The sequence below is a fragment of the Stenella coeruleoalba genome (assembly GCF_951394435.1).
Source record: "Stenella coeruleoalba genome assembly, chromosome: 8".
Taxonomy (NCBI): domain Eukaryota; kingdom Metazoa; phylum Chordata; class Mammalia; order Artiodactyla; family Delphinidae; genus Stenella; species Stenella coeruleoalba.
The window spans coordinates 89985703-90007271 of NC_137154.1; the positions used below are offsets into that span (position 1 = coordinate 89985703).

General features: G+C 40.8%; 1 protein-coding gene across 9 annotated transcripts in view; it reads right to left on the minus strand.

Annotated features, from left to right (window-relative positions):
- Positions 1-451: 451 nt before the first annotated feature.
- USP28 (ubiquitin specific peptidase 28) overlaps positions 452-21569 on the minus strand; it is a 58732-nt gene continuing 37614 nt past the window's right edge. For 5 of the 9 annotated variants that reach the window (XM_079930020.1, XM_079930019.1, XM_079930023.1 and 2 more), the window contains 14 exons: positions 21470-21565; positions 18275-18454; positions 16037-16254; positions 14773-14843; positions 13150-13378; positions 11091-11285; positions 10358-10497; positions 10011-10196; positions 8050-8228; positions 7869-7947; positions 6982-7061; positions 6293-6416; positions 4648-4843; positions 452-3515 (listed from right to left, as the gene is read on the minus strand). In XM_079930020.1, the coding sequence (XP_079786146.1) occupies positions 3340-3515; positions 4648-4843; positions 6293-6416; positions 6982-7061; positions 7869-7947; positions 8050-8228; positions 10011-10196; positions 10358-10497; positions 11091-11285; positions 13150-13378; positions 14773-14843; positions 16037-16254; positions 18275-18454; positions 21470-21565 (2149 nt within the window). In that variant the 3' untranslated portion in view covers positions 452-3339. Of the gene's footprint in view, positions 3516-4647; positions 4844-6292; positions 6417-6981; positions 7062-7868; positions 7948-8049; positions 8229-8912; positions 9009-10010; positions 10197-10357; positions 10498-11090; positions 11286-13149; positions 13379-14772; positions 14844-16036; positions 16255-18274; positions 18455-21469; positions 21566-21569 lie in introns of all 9 variants that reach the window. The other 4 variants (XM_079930026.1, XM_079930027.1, XM_079930025.1 and 1 more) reach the window with 2 other exon arrangements.

A 21569-nucleotide genomic window follows, 5' to 3' on the forward strand; every position in this document is an offset into this window, starting at 1 on the left:
AGACATCAAATGAAAGGCCAGAGTGGGAGAAGATATAGGCAATGCATATAACCAAAAAAGCTTCCATAACTGGACTATATTTTCAAAAAACTCCTATAAATCACTAAGGAAAAGAAAAAAAAAAGTGGGCAAAAGACTTATATACGTATTTCAAAAAACAGAATAGCCAAAGGCCAATAAGTATATTAAGAGATGCTGGACATCCTTAGGACACAGATGTGGACAAAGGAATGTTGCCTGCCATCCCAGGAAAAAAAGGAATGTTGCCTACCATCAAGCCATCAGCCACTGCAGCCAGCCCTGATGGTGCACCCTGAGGGGAATTCAGGACAGAGAAAAACAGGATACTGGCCCTAGATAGTTAAAGTACATATCTAAGGAATCATTTCAATGAGGCTCGCATCTTCTCATAGGTAGAAAAGCACTAAAATCATTAACTTGAAATGTCTGGTGTTTTTGAGATTAGTAGCAGTCTTTTAATGTTCAACTACATGTTTTTCCCTCCCTTACCTCTTTGGAACAGTTCCTCAGAGCTATCTGAGAGGATGCCTCCAGGGCCACAGTCCTCAGTAAGGTCCCTAAATAAAACATAACTTGCAACTTGTAGGTTGTGCATTTTTCTTCAGCTGACACAGGGAAGTGCAAATCAAAATGATATCATCACATGTCTACCAGAATGGCTATATTAAAAATACTGACAAAATCAAATCTTAACAAGGATATGGGGCAACTGGAACTCTTATAAACTGCTGGTAGGAGTTTAAATTGGTATAACTGCTTCGGAAAACTGTTTGGTAGAACCTAATAAAGATACATCTACCTATTCCTATGACCCATATATTCTAAGGACCCAGTAATTCCACTCAGAATTACATACCAACAGAAACGCATTCTTGGGCGCATCAAAAGACATGTACATGAACGTTCCTGGTAGCATTATGGGTAGCAACCAAAAACTGGAAACACTCAAATGACAATTAGCATAATAAATTGTAAGGTATATTCATTCAATGAAATATAATAAACCGAGCAAGGAAAATGAGTAAACTACAGCTGCAGTTAATTCTCCCTTCTATCCTACCCCTGCTACATCCCAGCCCTTCATTCAACCCTTGCCTCTTCTTCATTCATTATTTAAATTGTTCTATGTATCCACTTCACACCTCTTTCTTGAAGTGGGTAGGATAACAATGAGTTTATATGCTCCATACTTCTTGAAAGAGCTAATTAACAAATCCAAATGGAAAAGGATTGCCAATTCCAGTTAACCAGGGAAAGGCTAAACCCAGTCTCCAGGGAATTTATGCTGAGGTCAAGTACCCTGCCCAAACTCTTGAAATCACTTCTGGTTAAGGGTCACACTGGTTCTTTCTCCCACCCCACCCCCAACATCCCTTCCCCTCATCCTTCTTTTTCACAACCCTTTAAATAAGTAAAGCCACTCTTAGCTTGAGACAGTTTGCTGACCCTGAAAGAAACTAAGCTGTACCTAAGGCAGCACCAGTACCCGCCATGGTGGTCTGAGTGGATCCAACACTACAGATGTACAGCTGTTCCTTTCTTCACCAACTACAGGTTCTCAAAAGCTCATCAGGAAATAACTAATGTGGAAAGGTACAAAGCAAAAGATTTTACAAGACTCCCAAGGGCAGTCAAGCAGTTGTTAATATAGCACAGGCTATGAAGTGAGACACACCAAGGGTTAGTGTCCTGGCTCCACTACTTAGGACACCTATGACCTTGGACAAACCACAGTCCCCATTTTCATCCCAGGGTTGTTATATAACTGTGCACAGTAATCAGTAATGACAGGTATTTAAAAGCAGAAGGCAAATGGTGCTACTGCCTAGAATTTTAAATAGTAAAAGGTAATCAATGGGTAAGAAAAGTGATTAATTTCCCATGAAACAGATCTTTGCAGTGAGCTTTAAAACACAAAAGCACCCCTGAATATCTGTAAAAGACGGCCTAACCATTAATTTAACCAAAATATAAGAATTTGGTTTCAAGAAAATAATTTTTTTGCCTTCTAAATCAGAAAAATTACAAAGTGGATACACTTACATGCAATACAACTAGCAAATGAGATGAAAAGAGATCAGTCACCACTAGGTGCTGCTCAAGAAGTGACCACTGCCTTTCATCCCCATCAAGCTTCTCAATGCTCTAATCTGCATTTCTCTTTTCAAGAAGAAAAACTGAAACGTGAGAAACGCTTATTGAGTCCATCCATTTCCAAAACAGAAAATATATATTTAAATAAAGGCCATACTGCATACCAAAGGTAAAACAAATACTTTTATTGCACATTTATAAAATCTGCATTGTTGTAGTAAGTGTTTTTCCCTCCCACGATTCCCTCATTAATCTTAAAATTTGGATACCCAATTTGGAGCCTTTTAAAAATTATCAAGAGGGGATATTTCTCTCTCTACATATACATATATATATAGATTTTTTTTTTCTTTTTACAAACCCACATCCCTTATTTTTTAGAAGCAAAAAAGGGGAGGGGCATCAAAATGTTCTTCTGGGCCAGCAGCAGCCTTAGACATGGGTTTTGACAATTTTCAGACACTAGAAATTTTTACCTAAATGGTTAACTATGAAAACGTGATCTTTAGTCAAGTTTCACAATGTTGTTACTCCGTCTGACGTCCTTAATGCCTTCCTTTCTTTCACTCAGGACTGAGTATGAGGTTTTCTGGTTTATTTAAAAATATAAAGTAAAAGAGAGAGAAGAAAGGAAGGAGAGGCAGCTTTCTTTTGACTTTTGAACATCTTACTGCCACATGCATGACCTTATGTTCTACCCACGTGTGAAAGGGTAGTGGTTCATCAACAACCTATCTTGTCATCTCCTGTCAAGAGCCAGGCAAGGTGTATGCTTCTCCTCTCTTGCAGTTAAGAATTTTTTAATGTCATCTGTATTTGATAAAATAACTAGTAGCTGTTCATATGGTTCAGGTTCTGATGAATCACCCTTCTACTCTGCTGTCAAAAACACTTATGCCTGAAGGATAATTTTAAAAGTGTCAAGAGGCTTAGAAAAGCCCAAGCACGCCTGTAGGTACAAGAGGCATTTCAGGTCTTCTGCCATAAATCAATACCTTAATACACTGGTTCCTGCCTTTTTTAGTGAAATCGCTTTTATGATTCTGTACCTAAAAAGTGCAATTTTATTTTCAATCCTTCTTTACATACACAGTATGGTTGGGGTCTGGATCTGAATCTTACTTTTCCACCTAATCCCCTTCCCAAGGTAAACACTGTGACAACAGACTTCTGTGCAACAGGCAGTCAACCAAAGACCAGGATGGGATTTGAACACGTGGGGGCTTATTTCACTGTCACAGTTGACACCCCTTGAATTGACTCCATGACAGCTGCAAACCTGCTACAAAGGTCATAGGGCGAATTGGGTCGAATAGTCGGAGGCTCCTTTAAGACAATGATTTCTGCAGAAGGATCTAGAAGTCTGGGTAGAAACTCCCCTAAGCACAGCTGCAGATTTTCTGTGGAGGAAAAATGGATGGTTACTATACAGCTAAATAAATCTCTGAGTAAAAACTAAGTCTGCAATGATAGGAGACGGTCTTTCATACAGCCATCACCCAACCTGAAAGGTTAAAGCATTGTTCTGGTCAGCTAATGACAAATGATGATTCCTTCAGGCCAAACCAGTAGCAAAGACCTATTTGCCAAATATACCAAAGTTTTAGGTCACTGTTTTAAGCCATGTGACGTGTGGCAGAATAACACTATATATTCACTTCATTATGGACACGTCTTCCAATCAATCATCCTTTAAAATTTGAGAAAGTACCATAAATATAATGTACCGTAAATATACTATTGCCGTAAATAAAATGCTGCTCTTTTCCTTCAAGTAATTAAAATATACTAGTGTGTACACGGCATTATGTAAAGCTATGTATCACACATGGTCTAAGTAAAAACTGAAGACATTAAAACAAAATCATAGCTACTAATTATTATAGAATTTTTCAATAAATATTATGAACTTTAACAAGTCAACAGAATATCTCTACATCAGTGAGAAACTAACAAAGAGGATTCGTATTAGGATACGTAGCAACTTTCTAAATCTATCAAACTCACCTAAAAATACCTAGTTTTAGGCTCCCTCTCCAAAATGCTTTGGACATGCACAGACGTTCCATTTACTAATTTGTTAACCTTGAAGGCATCATAGTTAATAATATGTTTATGTCTTGCAACTTCAAGTCACAGGAAAATTTGATTACGGCACCAACAGGTAATCAAGCTGCATAAATAGATTTTTATTTTTAAACTATAAAATTAAAGTTCAGATTTCGGCAGACGAAAAAGTAAGAGCAGTCTGACATTCCTGGAGAGCAGTGACTTATTTCAAACAGAGCTGGCTGGCTGGCTGTGGAGGTGATTCAGCAGCCCCAGAGGAGGTAAGGGGAGGCTAAGAAGGACAGGGGTGCAGGCTCCCATTCCTTGTTTCAATAGAGTAGATGTACTTTTGACTCTTGTATATTCTAGGGGATTCCAGTGCCTTAAAATGGTTTGACAACCGGTACTACAAACTGAGTCCACTGCAACTTCTAGAATTCTCAAGGGCCTTAGAAATTACTGGAAGTAGCAACAACAGCACACCTGCAATATCTTGCCCGAGGTAAGAGCACCAGTGGTTTCTCATGATCTCAATGGCATCCAAGTCATCCTTGGAGATGTCGTTATTAATGATAAGGTGAATGCAGGGAATGATCAACTCATTCATCACATTAATACCCTCTGTTACAGAGTGCTCATCATTTGTTTCAAAGAGAGAAGCCGCTTTGGCATTCAGCTCCTATAGATAAAAAACAGAGTGAACAAAAATAAAAGTCTGAAAGAGAATATCTATTTTAGAAGAGCCTAAACAAGTACTTCCCAAACTCCACTGTACACTGGAAATGCCTGGGGATCTTTAAAAAGTACCGATGCCCCAACCCAAGCAAGCTGACTGACTGGTATTTGGGTGACCTGGGCGCTGGGATTTTTTTTTTTTAATGCTCCCAAGGTGACCCGAATGCAGCAAAGTCTCTGACCCAGTGGCCTAAACTTACAAGTCAAGGTCATATTTAACACCCGCTTCTATCAAAAGGCCTATTCAATGGTTCTCAATCTTCACTGAACATCAGAATCACCTGCAGAAGGCAAGCTGGTGCCCAGGCGCCTCCCTAGGAGACTGGTTTAACTGTCTGGGGAGACGCCTGGGTCCCAACCTTCTGAAAGCTCCTTAGGCGATTCTGACACACACTGGAGGTTGAGAGCCAGAGGTGGAAAGACTCTAAATCCCTAGTACTGTCTCCCTGTGGCAGCTGAGTGGGATGTTCAAAATGTAATCTGTATTTGGTGATTTAAAAAATAAAATCATGTCTTTACTAAAATTTGGGTCCATCAAATCTACAAGGCCCTTTTTTCAGCTTCAAAGTGCCCTGCCATACCTATAACTGATGCAGGAACCGAAGTCTAATCAGAAAATGAAGCTTCTGAGATAAATACATGTCATGACTTAATCTCCTCCACTTGGTATTAACAGAAGCAGTGGGAGAAATGCTGGCCTGACTCCTCCCGTGAAGGGTGATCCTGCCGGGTGTCAGAGAGGCTAAAGGCAAGCACGTGGGTCTGGGAAAGCCGCCTCTGTAGTTTCTGAAGGACAAGCACCTGCAGGAACCCCTGGGGAGGCAGAGGGGACATGGGTCTCCTTCCCACGTGGCGGCCAAATGCAAAATAGGTCAGGATAGATCTCCAGTGGTGTATGACGAGGATATTAACAGAATGGCAGGACCGATCCTGATGGTTCATACCTTTTAAAAAAAAACTGGAATCTCTTTAGAAGTCACTAAAATGCTCATCTACTAGCTTAGCAGGGAACACAGGAAAAACACACATTTCTTACATGTTTACTCTGGGCCAGACACCAAGTAAACAGCTGAATAAGAAGAGGATCTGTGCTCAGGAACTCACAATCTAGTAGACAGGCCATGTGATAAAAGCTATCATGCAGTACATAGAAAGGGCACCGAAATGGGGATAAGTGATTCTCACCTAACTTCTACCAGGGGTGGAAGAAGAATGACATTCACTGAAGTAACTTAAAATAATTTGTTTCCATGTAAAACTACTCTTCAGAGTTTGGAAAAATCTAAAACCTGTTGGAGATTTTTTTTAAGTTGTATTTCTTCACGGCTTCAAGGAGCAGAGGTAAACACAATAGATAATTAAAAAGTCGTAAGGCTTTACAATCAGTACAAACCAGAAGGCATTTTCTTCGGTATAAAGCGATCACCGACTCTTTCACGCCCCGCCGGGGCCCCTTCATCAGCAGAGCGGCATTGCTCTGGTAGGCGTACACCAGGTAGGAAAGCGCCTCTTGGTACCTTAGAAAGCGGTAGATAAAAAACAGCTCAGTGCTCCTTCCCCGAATCCAGGGCTTAGTCCCCACTGTTCCCTAATACAAGAATGCAACTGGCTGAAATGATGGAAAAGTCTTAATGATGGAGGCAGCATGGAGCACTGGGAAAAGCCTGAGGGCCAAAGACCACAGCCAGTCTCAGCTCCTCTGCAAACTGGCCGAGAAACCCAAGGCAAATCATGGAACTTCCCCGGGCTTCTGTTTCTCCCAACTCTAAAACAAAGAAGTGGACGAGAGGCTCACTAAGGTCCACACCAACTCTTAAAATTCACTTTCTGAGTTCATTTTCATTTATCACAAAGAAAACCTGGCCATTATATCTCTCAACTAAGAAATCTATCATTATGTAAAGGATGAAAAAACATGTGTGATGTTCAGAGCAAAAGTGAAGTGAAACACTGGAAAAAGGTAGAGGCACAGGGTACATGTGAGAAGGGGGGTGAAGGTGCTGTGACCTTCTGAATTCCTGGTAGGCATCAATAAATAAGTGTCCTGACCAGTAATCTCAGTGACATAAGAGGCCAACTTACTTTCCTTTCTGATAGAGTTCCAGGCCTGTCAGGAGATACACAGACACCTTTCGAAACAAACTGTAATCTTCATGCCACTTCTGAAAAGGAATGACAGCCATTCATGATTATGACCACGACTACTTGTACCCTTTCCGCCACAGTAAACTTCAAACTCAGTACAAATACTCATTGAGCACATGTGGCCAGGCACAAAAACAGGAGACACAAAGGCTTTCAGATAATAAAGTATTCGACATTTAGAATTAACGTCTACCGCCGACCTTAATTTTCCATGTCTTGCTCCTTCCACCAAGGAACAGAAATACTCATTTCATATGAGCTTTAGAATTTAGGATCTTAATTTCCAACACCCACGTCAAAGTCATTCAGTTCTGGTATAAATGAACGGCCTCCCGAGTTCTGACAAAACCATCCAGATGACGGAAGACGGAGGGACACGGCCATTCCAACCTCACAGAACAACACTAAGCTCAGTGGGGGTGGTGACATACTTTAGGTGGCACAGGACAGTGTCTTTCCTACAACACGATGCCTTTTTTGAAAATCTGTAGTCATGCATGCATTTTAATGTGTAAAAATCTAATTTCAGATATAGAAATGTTAGAGAACTAAATTATTTAAAGCAAACCAAAGCCATGAATTCAAGAATTTTACTGCCCAGAACAGGGCTAAAGTGGGTATTTAAGAGAAATGAAGTGCTGATTCAGTCTAACAGAACAATGGAATAAAGAAACTGGCCATTCTAAGGGTAAGAAAAGATCATTCATTCATTCTCACCCAGCTTTCTTTGGGGGGTGGGCGGCGGGTGGTCAGTCTGTGATAATATAAAATTGTTGGTTTGGCCTTAATGTGTTTGCTTTGTAGACGTAAAGAGAAGATCTCACCTTGTACTCCTCCATATTCATGTCATCTGGACCAATCTCCTTCAATTTCGCTTGAGCCACCTTCATAATACTGATTGACCTGTGAACGAAGTTCAGAAAGCAATGAAAGCTCCCCCTTCAGAGGAGTTAGTCAAGCCAGACCCAGAAGGAAGGGTGGTTCACCGAAGTAGCCCCTCCTCACCTTTCATCATAGCTAAGATTTTTGTCTGCAAATTGTTCCAGAAGGGTCCGCTCTACTACCCTTTTCGGCGCTTCATTCTGGAAGAAGTAGACAAGCACATGCTGAAGTCGAGGATCACTGTGAGAGGTGGGGGTCTCTTTGGCGAGCTGATAGAGCCTGGAGTACTCTTCATGGAATGCCTGTTGAAGACAGAACTGTGGTTAGAAAAGCGCACACTGTGACCTTCTACACACAGAAACTGACGCCTAAGCGCTACAGAGGTTTTCATCACTCTAAGAAGACTTTTGAGAAGTCCTTACTGAGACATGACAGAGGCAACTATGGAATCTGAAAGTTTCTTTCATTTCATAAGGATAAAACTCCTCTGGCACCAAAGACATACTCACAAGAAACTCATCTTCCTCATCAAGTTCTCAGAAAAACAAATATTTAGTTTTAATTGTTTCAGGCATATCCTTGAGTACCAAGGACCTGAAATTTAAAAACCGACATGAATGCAATTTCTTCAAGTACCTTAAATTTTATTCAAGTACCTTAAAAAGCATGGCCTTCATTCTTATATTATGGCCCCCAAATTACAAAGGCAAGGTCCCATTCACAGCTTTATGAACAGATGGCTCCTAAGAACAACAAGAAGCCCTCCAGGCCAGGTGTAACACAGAACACCAAAGCCGCGTCAGTGCCAAGAGAGGAGAAGCCATCAGTGCTGTGAGATGGCTGGGTCGTTAGCTGGGCAGGAAAGGAAGTTCTATGTTTTACTTCGATGAAAACCTTTTAATCCCATTTTTTAGCATCTAAGGAAATTACTGCCCCGTGTTATGATACCTGTGGCATAAGGATGAGAATTCAAAAAACAGAGATACCTTAATAAGCCCTGCTTCAGACCCATCTCGGTCAAAGGTCTGACGGGCTTTAGCTATGGCCAGGATGACCCCTTGCATGGCAGGGCTCAGCATCACCTACCACAGGAGGGCACAAAACAGAGAGAAAAAGGAGAGAAGAAAGGTTCAAAAGAAGACTGTATGAAGGAAAGGTGAACAGACCGCTGCAGGGAAGCATGGCAGCGTGCTCCGTGGCTGGAACCCACTGCGAGGCAAGGCTCACACACCGGGTCCTACACACATTCACAGCCCTGGCCCTCTGCACAATGTCAAGACTTTGCCCAAGACAAGCTATTCCTACATATTCTCTCTAATTTAGCCAATGGATAAAGATGTATGTCTAAAAATACCTGCGCTGTGGCGCTGCTACAGAATCGAGTTAAATTACAACTCTCGGAGGGGAAGCGTCTGAGGCGAGAGTTCCAACTGAGTTCTATAATTTGGGTGTATATCCTAAATACACCAGTATTTTGGAGTTTTACTAGGATGAAGAGCACATTTTAAACAGTCTGGAAACTAGGGGATACACAAATAACACTTTACAAAGTGAAACTCTTACAATGATTAAAAAAATGCCCCACAGGAAAAAACAGAAACCTGAGGACAGGATTCCCAACAGTTAGTGTGTGGTGACAACTGTACAGGCGGCAGACAATGAACCACCTGGGATTCTACAGCTTCTCCCTAAAGCTTCAGAATTAAAAACACCTTCAAGTCACATCCGTTTTTTTGCTCACTGGACAACTGAAAACTTTATATTTGGAGGAGACACAATGGACTAACATGACCAAAGACAAAGACTCCTAAAGGCAATTTCTTTGCTCATAATACCAAACAAAAAACTAAATTCTGCCTTTCTGAGCCCTCTGGACTCTGCAGCGGCCCTCATAAGGACAGGTCTGGGTAGATATATACTGGCAGCAGTGTACAGTGGTAACTGAGATAGGCCCTCTCGCCCATTATTTGCGTCAATGAGAAAACAGTAACTATTGCCAAACACCTCACACAACTATATTCAGTCACGTGAGAAGGAAATACAAGACTGACGACAGACAGCTAAACCCTGACTCATCTCTGTACCTCCTCATCATATCCATCTGCATCAGATCTAACCAGAATCCTTCCCACACTGGGAATCTCGACTTCAGAGACCTCAGCATTAGGCTGGGCAGCAGACTCTGCGTCATGAGCCTGTGCGGGCTGCTCGGGCTGCTCTGCAAGGTCTGTTTCCGGGGACATGGGCTTCTGGGGTTCAGCTTCCTTAAGCTGTGGCAGCAGAATGGAGAGAAAGAGTAAGAAAAAAACAGAAGAAATAAAGAGGGATTGGTTAAATGCAGCAGGCACAGGATAACAGAAATGCGAGAAACTGTGGTCGTTATTGCCAAGAGCCCACCCCTCTTGCACTTGGGCTTCTAAGCCATTCTCACCTCACTCAACGCTGCTTCCACACCACTCTTCTCGTAGGCGCGTGCCGTGTTTGCAATAGCCTGGGCGGTCTGCTCCTTCACGATCACGGCATGCTCGGAGGACAAGCAGCGAGCCCCGTGGGAAGAGGCGACTGAAGACTCTGATAAAGAACCACACAAAGGAATTAGCATCTGATGAGAAGTAACCTCTAGAACACTCTGTAAACGGCAAGCAGGATTGATACAAAGTTTCATGTGCAAACCTTCTAACAAACCTTTTTAAAAAAACCTATGCAAATTTCCCCTAGAAACTAGTGACTAAAAGAAATGGCTATTTTAGCAAGAAGCCACTGATGATGCTGTAAAGTTTAATGTGCTCCTGATGCTGTCATATTTCTTTATGCCAAGAAGCCTTCCTACAAACAACCATCTGTTAGGAAGATCACCTGTGGAGAATAGTTTTCATAAAATCTACCTATTAATCCTACGTAGTTTCTCCTGCAACCTGGGAAATAAGCAAAAAACTAAACAGAGTGAAAGTACAGGCAGCTAGTCTTTCTGCTCTTACTTCTGCTCAGCAGAAATGACAGTCTAGAGCCACAGGCTAGGCCGTCAGGTTGTGCAACACCAACTCTATCTGAACTCCAGTGGGCAGACCGTGGCACGGCTCACTCAGATGAAGTGCACGGGACTGGCTACGGGAGTGCAGCATGAATCCCACCAGATCACCGGCATAGATGCCCTTCTCAGGTACCTTGCGATGAAGAGAAATCCTGTGATGCTGAGCTGGTGGAAGACTCCATTTGAGGGATTTTGCAAGACTGCTCTTCTTCCCACTCCTCTACTTCCTGCTCAAACCTCCAGTTATCTTCCTGAATGTAATGCTTCAGTTCAACAGAGAGGGCTTCCACTTCTCCTGACATCTGATCTAATTCATTCGGGGCCGCCTCTGAGGAAGAACAAAGACGGAGTTTAAACGAAGTTCCACCAAGCAAAAGGTCTCAAGGAATCCAAAGGTCCTTTCTAGAAAGAAAGAAAATAAGACACTTTGCCTTTTTTTCTTACTCCTAATGAAAAATACATACACACGTACATAATCCATCTGAAGTACTGACAATATCAGGCCAACAGTCACAGCACCCCAGTAACAGGGCCTGGCATATTAGTAGGCAGGCACACTGAATATCTGTTAAACGAATCAATCGACGATCATGACTAAGGATTTGGAATAGAGGCCAATCAGTGACAAAGTAGCAAGAACAAACCAAACATTTCTTGGAAATTGAGAAAATCATTAGATCCAATGGATATTTCAAGGTAGATAGTGTTATCAGTGTAACCAATGCTCCTATTACTGATAAGAATATCCATCTCAAGACGGTTAGAGATGAATTCCAAGACATTTATACCTCCTTAAGTTTCACACAATCAAGTGCTGTAAGAAAGCAAACTGATACAAAGGTTAGATGGTCAGTAATACCTGGTTCACTAAAGGCTATGATGAAAAATGGCAAGGATAGCAAGGACATATTAAATCTCATCTCTAACCCTGTGACCAAAACAAAACATAAAAACCTACAGCAGAATAGCACATCCATGTACTGGTTGCTATTAACTAGTCTTTTCACTAAGCAAATGACAGTTTCCACTTTTTGTCTGTTTCTGTAATATAAAAATGAGCCATACGTGTAACAACAAGGCTCCTAGATACCACCAACAGCCAGCACAATTATTTGTACAGTAACTCCCACGAGCAGCTGTTCCTGCTTTCACACTGCAAACATGCAATTACGAAGATCAGTTACCATTAAGTGATCATTCTCTCCATCGCTTATCCCTCAAGCACACGCTAACAAATCAGAAAGATCATTTGCTGCCCGGACAAAATGCCTTATGTGTTTTCTTACTTATGCAACACAGTGAAGTTTGAACGCTAAAAGAAGATGCCTTCCATGATCTCAGATGTGAAAGGAAGAAAGAAAGAGAGAGTAATATAAATGGAAAACAGCACAGAACCTGGAATCAGAATATTTCCTGGCTATAAGACTCCAGACAAGTGCAGAACCTCAGCTGGAAAATGTGGGTGATAAGAATTCCTGCCCTGCCTACCTCCCTTTTAGAGTTATAAGTTATTAGAGAAATAAAGTTTGAAAGTGTGCAATAAGGAGTAAAGTACCAACATAAATGATAATTATGATTGCTCTTAGCATTAACAGCAGTATTATGAGAAGTATGAAACTGTTCAGGCAAATCCACCTGTAACATCTAGCTATTCTCCAAAGGGTGTAAAAATATGTGTGCAAGAATGTCACTAAAAGAAAAAAAAAACTAGAGGCAACTGAAAAGTCTGTCAATGGGAGGCTGGTCTAACAGATTATATACATATTCCATGCAATGGAATTATTATGCAGTTGTTAAAAAGAATAAGTTGGTTCTATTTATAAAAATATACAGATCACTAAGAAAAACAATTAATGAAAAAGAGGCAGAACAGAATGGAAAAATATCCCCTTTGGGGGGAAAAATTGGGTGTGGGAGAGATACCGATAAATAAAATCTAGCCTCTGCATAGAACACTTCTTGAAGACTACACATGAAACCTAAGAATGGATACTCGTTGGGCTCGAGGACGGAAGTAGGAGAGCAAATATATTTTTCCTTTTTAGTCTCCTTTATACTATTTGTATTTTTTAAATACATTATTACTTTATAATAAATCTGAGTTAAAATTTTTATTTTAAACGACAAGATTGTTCCCTTCCCTGAGCAGTACAGATTTCCCCCACCCCTGGCTTCTGTTAAGGTGTTTTTACCTGCACTGAAGTGGGGTAGCTTGTCATTAATGTACATCAGGCAGTAAGCACTAACATTTCTCAGGCCCCCATAGGAATCTCTTTCAAGTTCTTCCCAGGAAGACTCGGTAACAGAGATGTCGTTGTACTTGAGCCAGACTTGTCGGGGCTGATTATAGATATAGGCCCAGTAGTGTCCTGCATTTGCTTGTCCTTCATGAACAAGAACTGCATGCAAACGATAAGGCACCTGCAAATCACAAAGCATCAGGTTAAGCAAAATAATCTGACAAGACTTAGATTACTAAAATTCAAAAGTATACGCAACCATCAGACATCAGAAAACTGCCTGTTTATACATGTGTTTGATGTTAGGTTCACATCAAAACATCTTGTTGATTCAAGATGAACTAACAAAAACACAGCCTTGGAATCTCCTAATTACGTCTTGGTTCCTGAACCTTTAAAATCGGACAATTGAACCAGATGACCTCGTTGAGGCCTCTTTCAACTCTAAACTCCTATGATTATACATCTAAAACGAAAGATAACTGAGACCTATTTATCCCCTGAGTTCCAAACTCAGTTTATCTAAAAACAGAATCACCGTGACTACTCATGTTGAGAAGATGTTTACCACACTTGGTACCTACAACAACTTTAGCAGCTATCTTGTTCTATGCCTATTTTATTTGTTAACAAAATCTAAGTTAGCATATTTCATTATTAGTCGGTCTCGTGGTCTCTATATTTCTTCTTGCAAGTTATCATCCACTTATCTGGGGGTGAAGACCCTTTTAACGACATACTTGTTTGTTTCAACATGTGAAAAGCCTTTTTTTCCCCCAATATGGGGAAAATAGAGCAATGCTTAAGTGCCAAGTAAGTACTGGTGAAAGAAAGTCAGCCATCGAACCAAAGTGAACTTACATTTAATCAGTACCTTGACATGTTTTTACTGGTGGTGAAATTTTTTAAATAATAGAAGAGAGAAAATGGGGAACAGCCAAGATTTACATGATGCATTCCTGCTGTGCAACACAACTGTGCCTCCACGCGACCCTAGAAACAGAGCTCTCCTCCCGCGGCCTATCGTTCACACAGAAGCCAGTGGAGGGCGTGCCCCTAACTGGGGCCTCTTTCCCCTCTCTGCCCAGAATGTTACTCTAAACAAAAACATATGTGGAAACTAAAATTTCTGCCCTGCCTACCTCCCTTTTGGAACTACTAGAGATATAAAGCTTGAAAGCACGCTGCTAAACAAAGGATCACTAAGGACCATGGTACTTTGGAAAGGATGGGGAACCAGTCCCTGGTCAGGTTTCCCCCACTGCACTACTTAAATTAACCATTTTATGAGAAGTTTTTATTAATATTTAATGACAAACTTTTCAAATACATGAAAAAAATACCATGTGGCAGAATCAAAACAAATACATTTTAGGTTCTGTTGGTGACAGAAGATACATTGCTTTTTTTTAGCCTAAAATATAGAATAATAGCTATTTCTTTCCTAAAGTTATTTTTATATCTCAGGGAAGTTTCCATTCAGTTTCAAAGAAAACCATCAACTTTTCTTTTTGTATCTACCATTAGCACCATTAGAACATGCCTTGACTACCTTCCCATCAATTTTCATTCTACCTGACGGAGGAGAGGATCACAGTACATCTGCTCAATAGTCTGGGTAGTGCTTGCAATACAGTTCTTTAAATCTGTTAAGAAAAAGAATACTTAGTTAAAATGGTTTCATTACACGTCACCCAGGCAGCTTTAGCTCTGCAAAGAGTACTGCTTCTCTGCACCTGGGGTTCTGACCAGTTCAACTTCACTCTATGAACCACGAAGAACGACGCAGTTTTTTTTTTGTTTTTGTTTTTGTTTTGCGGTACGTGGGCCTCTCACTGCTCTGGCTTCTCCTGCTGCAGAGCACAGGTTCCGGACGCGCAGGCTCAGCGGCCATGGCTCACGGGCCCAGCCGCTCCGCGGCACGTGGGATCTTCCCTGACCGGGGCACGAACCCGTGTCCCCTGCATCGGCAGGGAGACTCTCAACCACGGCGCCACCAGGGAAGCCCAGGACGCAGTTTTAAAGTAGGTGGAGCTTTAGGTTACAAAGGCTTTTAGTTTAATATAACTACATTAAGATTTTTTAAAAATCACCTCTTATAATTCACACCAGAATTTCTTAGAGAGAAAACAGTTTCTAGAAAAAGACCTTAATGGGGCACTTGGGTGTACAATATATGTCCCAGGGACAGGACGTGAAAGGAGAAGGCACAACAAAAGGCAGGGCCAGGTTTCTATGAATAAGAACCTGGGAGGAATCTAGATTTGTATTATTTCTTTATTTACTGCTCCCTAGATAAAAGGAGAAAGAAGGGGAGGAGGGGAAGTCTGAGCAACAAGACAACGAGGCCACAGGATTTTCGGAACAGAATCTGAGCAATACGATTTTACACTGCGTGCATTACTCACATATCCTTTGCTTCATTAACCTTCAATAAAGCATACTTCATGTGGAAAAGACTTTAAAAGTGGTAATTCAGGAAAACAAAATTCTAAGTTTGGGTCAACTGAAGCCAGAGTTCAGATAAACTATGGGAAAAGAAAATCAGCAGACGCAGAAAATTCTCAGCCAAAGCTAAGTGTCATGAGCGTCCAAGCTACCCAGGATTTCCCAGAAATTCTGAGGAGGGAATCCAGGGGGGGGGAATCTTTTCATGGTTGTAAAACAGATGTGTGTGACCCAATCTCACAGGGAACAAAAAGTACCAGAGAGGTCACAATCCCCAAAATTCAACAGTATACATGGCAATGGCAGGACATGTACCCAAGGTGCCTAACTTCCACATATTCAAACAAACAGAAAAGGCAAAGAGTAACTGGGAAGTGTTGAAAGAGCCAACCTTGTATATCTTGTTCAATCTCGCTCCTCCACCTCTGAAGGCAGGCCTTAACAAAGTTTATCTCCTCATCTGTGACCGTTCGAGGAGCTGGGTGTGAGGGCATTTCCATGGAAGATCGGGAAGGTGTAAGTGGCTGATTCGCCACCTTAGACTTGTGTAGAGAACCTTCAGAAGAAAAGGTACTTTCAGCATCTTGAGACGTGCTCTCTTTACTTGTACTGAAGGAAGATAAAAAACATGCTCAGATGATGATTTCCAAAATACGCCTTGGCCTAAATTAATGCACTTTCTAAAGCAAGCTGCTACGTGGAGAAGTACACCTATAACTTAGTGAGCGTTTACTCTTCAGAGTTACTGAGCCAAACCTTTCCTTTACATGCATCATCTCATTTAACACAACTTGCTCATGAGGCAGGTACTATGACCATCCCTATTTTACCAACTACAAACCTAAGATTTAGAGAAATAAAGCAACGTATCCAAGTTCACCCAGCTAGTAAATGACAGAGAGGGATTTACACCCAGATCCGCCTGGGTTTAAGAGTCTATGCCTCCTGCTCTCTAACCACTTGCCTTTTCTTGAAGAAAGGATGAGAAGGAACATGGAGAAGAGAAGATTGGGACTGGAATAATCAAGGAATCAACTATAGTGTTTCCAAGATGCAACTGACTAAAGTGAGATGGATAGACAGATGCAGGAACAAAATACACAGAGGAAGAATAGTATCAGCTCAACATCCAACTCACAGGAATGCAAATAGGTGGCCCCCTGGGAGAGCACAGGGTGCAGGACTTACAGGCAGACAATCTCAGCTCTACCGCGCCTTAGCCAAATACCCAAGGAAAAGTTAGTAGCCTCAGGCAAGTAATCTAATACCTCAGCTATGAAATGTGGGATGTTAACTTCTTTACATCGTTGTTGTAAACCAAGAATAAAGTATGTAAAGTAAATGTTAATTTATCTACTAATTAACTAATGCCAAACAAACTGCACATAGACAAACCAGCAGGAATACAAACTAAGCCTGTGACTGTACTTAGGTTTCTGTTTCACACCAAAACTGAAGAATATAAACTTCCTACCTCTGACTTAAAAGCAACCCTCTCTCCCTTTCCCACCTGCCTTTCTCCCATACACAGAGTAATGGAGAAAACCTCTTTTCCCTAAGGACCCATACAGATGGAAAAATAAGCCCAACATAAGCAAACGAGCAGACATCTCAATCTCAGAAAAGATCACACACACACAGAGCACTTTAAAATCTAATATAGGCAGTCCTATTTTATGTTATTAAACAGATTAAACCACTTTTAAAAAATTAAAACCGTTTATATTTTACAAAGGACATAAAAACATTCTACAAAAGCCCAAAGAAATACGCATAGGTAGAGAATAAAAGTAAAAGAACCCCCCACCCCTTGCCTCATGCCGTCCCCTGGAGATAATCACTCCTACCATTTGGTATGTTCTATCCACATAGGCACTTCTGCACACACATCAATGAATGAGTATTAATACGTGTGTGTGCGGCGGGGGGAGCTGGAAGAATGATTATTTTGTTTTGTTTTTTTAACATCAGAGTCTAACCTTTTCTATAGGTTCTAGTGTTTTGTTACCCAGGACCCACACATCAAATTTGATCCGCGCTGGCCCCAGTGGCTCCTCCAGGCCACAGAGGGTGCTGTACACGGCTGAGCCGCAAGAGAATCAAGGGCTCACGTGACGCGGCCTCCCTGTCTCTTTACTGGATAAACCCCTCTAGGCTGTCCTCTTCGATTTCCAGCCAGTTCTTGTCCTTATCTTAATTTTCTATTTGTGAGTAAGTCCCCCTTCCCTTGATGTTTACTTAGTCATGCACACTTCTTCAGCAAACGAGAGAAAATGAGATGTTTTAGAAGTTCAGGGGCTGAGGTTTCCTCTGAGGAAGGCCTTTTGTGGCACCTAGCTTATAGCAAGCTCAAAGCAAGCTGGGCCTGCTGGAGAATGAACACTATTCCAAACAGCTCAAAACGCCTCTGAAATAATCCCAACTATCGTGTGGGCAAGACGAAGGCACCGGTGGGAATTATGAAAAATTCACCCAAGTGACAGTTGGCAAAATCCTTCCCTTTAAGACAAAGCGCTCACGGCCTTTGAGCTCTTACGGGGTGAGTGTTAATCAGGTGGAAAGATGGTGCACAGTTCAAATTAAACCAAAAAACCCATTACATACTATTTTTAAAACTTGTTTGCATTACCTTTCCTTGGATATCAGGTCAGAAGCCGGGCAGTGCTCAGAAGAAAGTGGTAACGTCATGCGTGCATCACTTTGAGATGCAGAGTTTTCTGAGGCAGGTTTTGTACTAGCAAATTCAATAACATATTTCAACATGTCCGGGAGTGGGAACCGAGCCGGGCCCGAGCCGTACTTCACATACCTAGGAGGCAGAGACAATGGTACTCTACTGCCAAGGCTGCCTTGTATTTCCAGGCTCGCTGACAAAAGATCTGTTATTTTCTGAAGAGTCAATGGAAAGGCTTATTCCTAAATGCCACACAATATTTAATACGTTAATCTATAGAGCAAAAAGTTCTCTAACTACAACAGTGAAAACTGACAATCACCTAAATTTTTACACCTGGCAAAAAGCATTTAAAATGGGCTCTAGTCAAAGCCACGCCAGTGACGCTTCCTCTTGATTCATATCACATTTAGGCTCTTGTCATAAAAGTAAATTCTGTTTCTTAAAGCAAAAGGGATACATTATCATTACTCAAATCTGAAAATAATGCTGGTGAACTAGTATCCAACGGTTTCTTCTCTGCTGCCCTTTAGATCAAGTACTCTGCAATCAGGAAAAATGAGAGAGAGAAATCTGGAAATGGGAAGCAGGTATTGACAAAGGTCAGAGATAAGAAAACGCAAATCTTTCTTCTGCCTGAGTCCTACGTACCCTATTATTCACATACTCATTCAACAGGCCAGGCCAGGAATAAATTATTGAAGATTTCTTTGGGATTAGTAAATAATAAATGCCTTCAATATGTAACCAAAATAACTAATTAATTATTTTAATAATACCCAATGTTCAGCCATTACTAGCACATGCTACACTCAGTAAAGAGATTTACTTCAGTGAATTCTACAGCTCACTGCAGAAGACAGTCTAAATGGTACGTAATTAAGCTGACTCATTGGTACAGACAAACTATAATCCTGGGATTCCATTTATAAAAGGATAGAGTCACTTCACACTTCTCTAAAGAAAGTGAAAAAAGAAACAGGCATAAAACTAGGAAGAAGGAAAATTGTCTGTTTCTATATCAAAAAGGGCATTATGAAATAAAAAAAAATATAATGCGACTCAAAATCAACCACGTTAGAGGGTATGCAGCAAAGACACTTCAGCTACTCTAATTGAAAGGAGAATTAGAATGATTTCTCCTGTGGACCTGCCTGCCACAGAGAGTTACAGCTTTCACTGAAAAGGATATTAAATATGTAAAACTAGAAGAACTTTGAAGAACTGTTCCATTCCTTACATTCCTATTTCCTTGGCTTAATTGCAGCTATCAGTTTACCTAAACTCAGCTGGTCTTTCAAGATATACTTTCTCCATGAAGTCTCCCCTCCATATGCCATGCCCCCAAATGCCAAAGGAAGATCTCCCCTCTCTGAACTCCTACAGTACGTGAACTAAACCTCTTGTCTATCCCATAGACATGGTTAACATGTCTTCTTAAGCTTTCAGTGTTTGTTGAAAGAAGTTATTAATACAGCACTGGCTTGGACCAAAAGAAACATCTTCTTACTGGCACTGCAGCATTGATAATCTCATAAGATTTTAAGTCATTCTTTTACATCTGTAACTCTTCTCAGGTTTGCTGCATTTCAACGTGATACTTCTACAAAATTTCAGGAAAAAATTTTCTCTAAGAAACTTATCTTCAATTTTATGACAATCATTTTTCTGTTCTTCTTCTGAATTCCTCTAGGCCAACTACTTCATACAATGCAGCACTTGTATTAATTTAGTAGAATCAGAGCAAAAGTAGTTTCAAAGAAGATGTCTACACTGTACACAAGAAATCTCATTTTTAATATTAGAGTACCTTATAGAAGAAATGGTGAACATTTTTATTTTTTTAAATAGTAAAAGTCATGCATGCACCTGGTAAGAAAACAATTACAAAAATGTGTACAACAAACCACAAAAGCCATCCACCCCCATCTCACTTCTACCACCTAATGGTATCCATTAATAGTGTCTTGTATAGATTCCCAGGATTATGTCACACACAGACAAGCAATTTTTAAAAAAATTACCCAAGTAAAATTATCTGAAATTTTAAGTCACTTTATTTTAAAAAGAAAGTAGTATCATACTATAGAAAATGCTCCTGTACACTATTTTAAAATCTAAATAAGCCAGAATGCCTTGCTGGTTACTGGAAAATTGAGCATTGTCGAGCTATAATGCATCACGTATATCTGGTTGTATAAACACAGAACTTTCCAATCTTACAAAGTATCACTAAAATCTTAAAAGTAAAATATTGCCACAGGTATAAAGTCCCATAAGTCACTTCCAGGAGTATGTGAGGAATCAATCCCCAGCTTAAGTCTGTATTTAGACAACTAGATGATGGATCATAATACCTCTTGGATAAGTTCTTCCTACGTGAGAGAGAGGGAGCTGGAGAGGGGCACCTATAGGTACAGGGTCTTTCTCGGGCTGGTATGGAAGGTTCTGCCCGTCAGGGAAATTACTGAGCTAGCAATGAAGTGGGTAGAGGTGGGGTGGTAGCAGCAAAAATGCTAAGTAGATAAAGGGGGAAAAGCCACTGACAGTGTACTTATGATTTCCTTCCTGCACATTAAATCAATGGGCTCTCTTCTACTAGAGAGAAATGACAATGACTCCTCCTTAGGAAGTCACGTGGCAAGTCCACAGAAACAGTCCTTGAAGAACAGAAGAACAAAAAGGGAAAGATCCCTCCACAGGAGAAAGGACTTGGTATGTGTCACAAATACAAGCCTTCAGTTTGAGTCAGCACCACTCTAGAGAGAACACCATTGTTTTACCTTCCCCAGGCACCTCAAAACCGCTTTCCCAAGACAAAGCGATTAGAGTTTTGTGGCAGTCACCTCTCCTGTGTTTGTGAAAAAGATGGCAAGGAGAGCAGAAAAAGTAAAGAGCTGTGAAATCAGAACTTGGGTGCCCTTCAGTACGCTGCCAATTGTGTGACTTGGGACACTAATGTTCCCTGGGACTACTACTGCACATCTTAAAGACAGTTTCACACGTAGAAACACATTTTTCTTATCTATTTTATAAAATAACATTAGTTAATACTTATAACTCTGAATTTTTAGATAAAAGCAAATTATCCGATTTGAATATCCTACTCTATCTTTCACATTTCTAAGGACAAAGCTGTCTATGACTTACCTTTCCAGTTTTTGCTGCAGAACTTTTATTTCCTCTTTCAACTTTCGAATACACTCTCTTTTACTTCGAACAAGCTCTTTGCTCCTGTACATGTACCTAA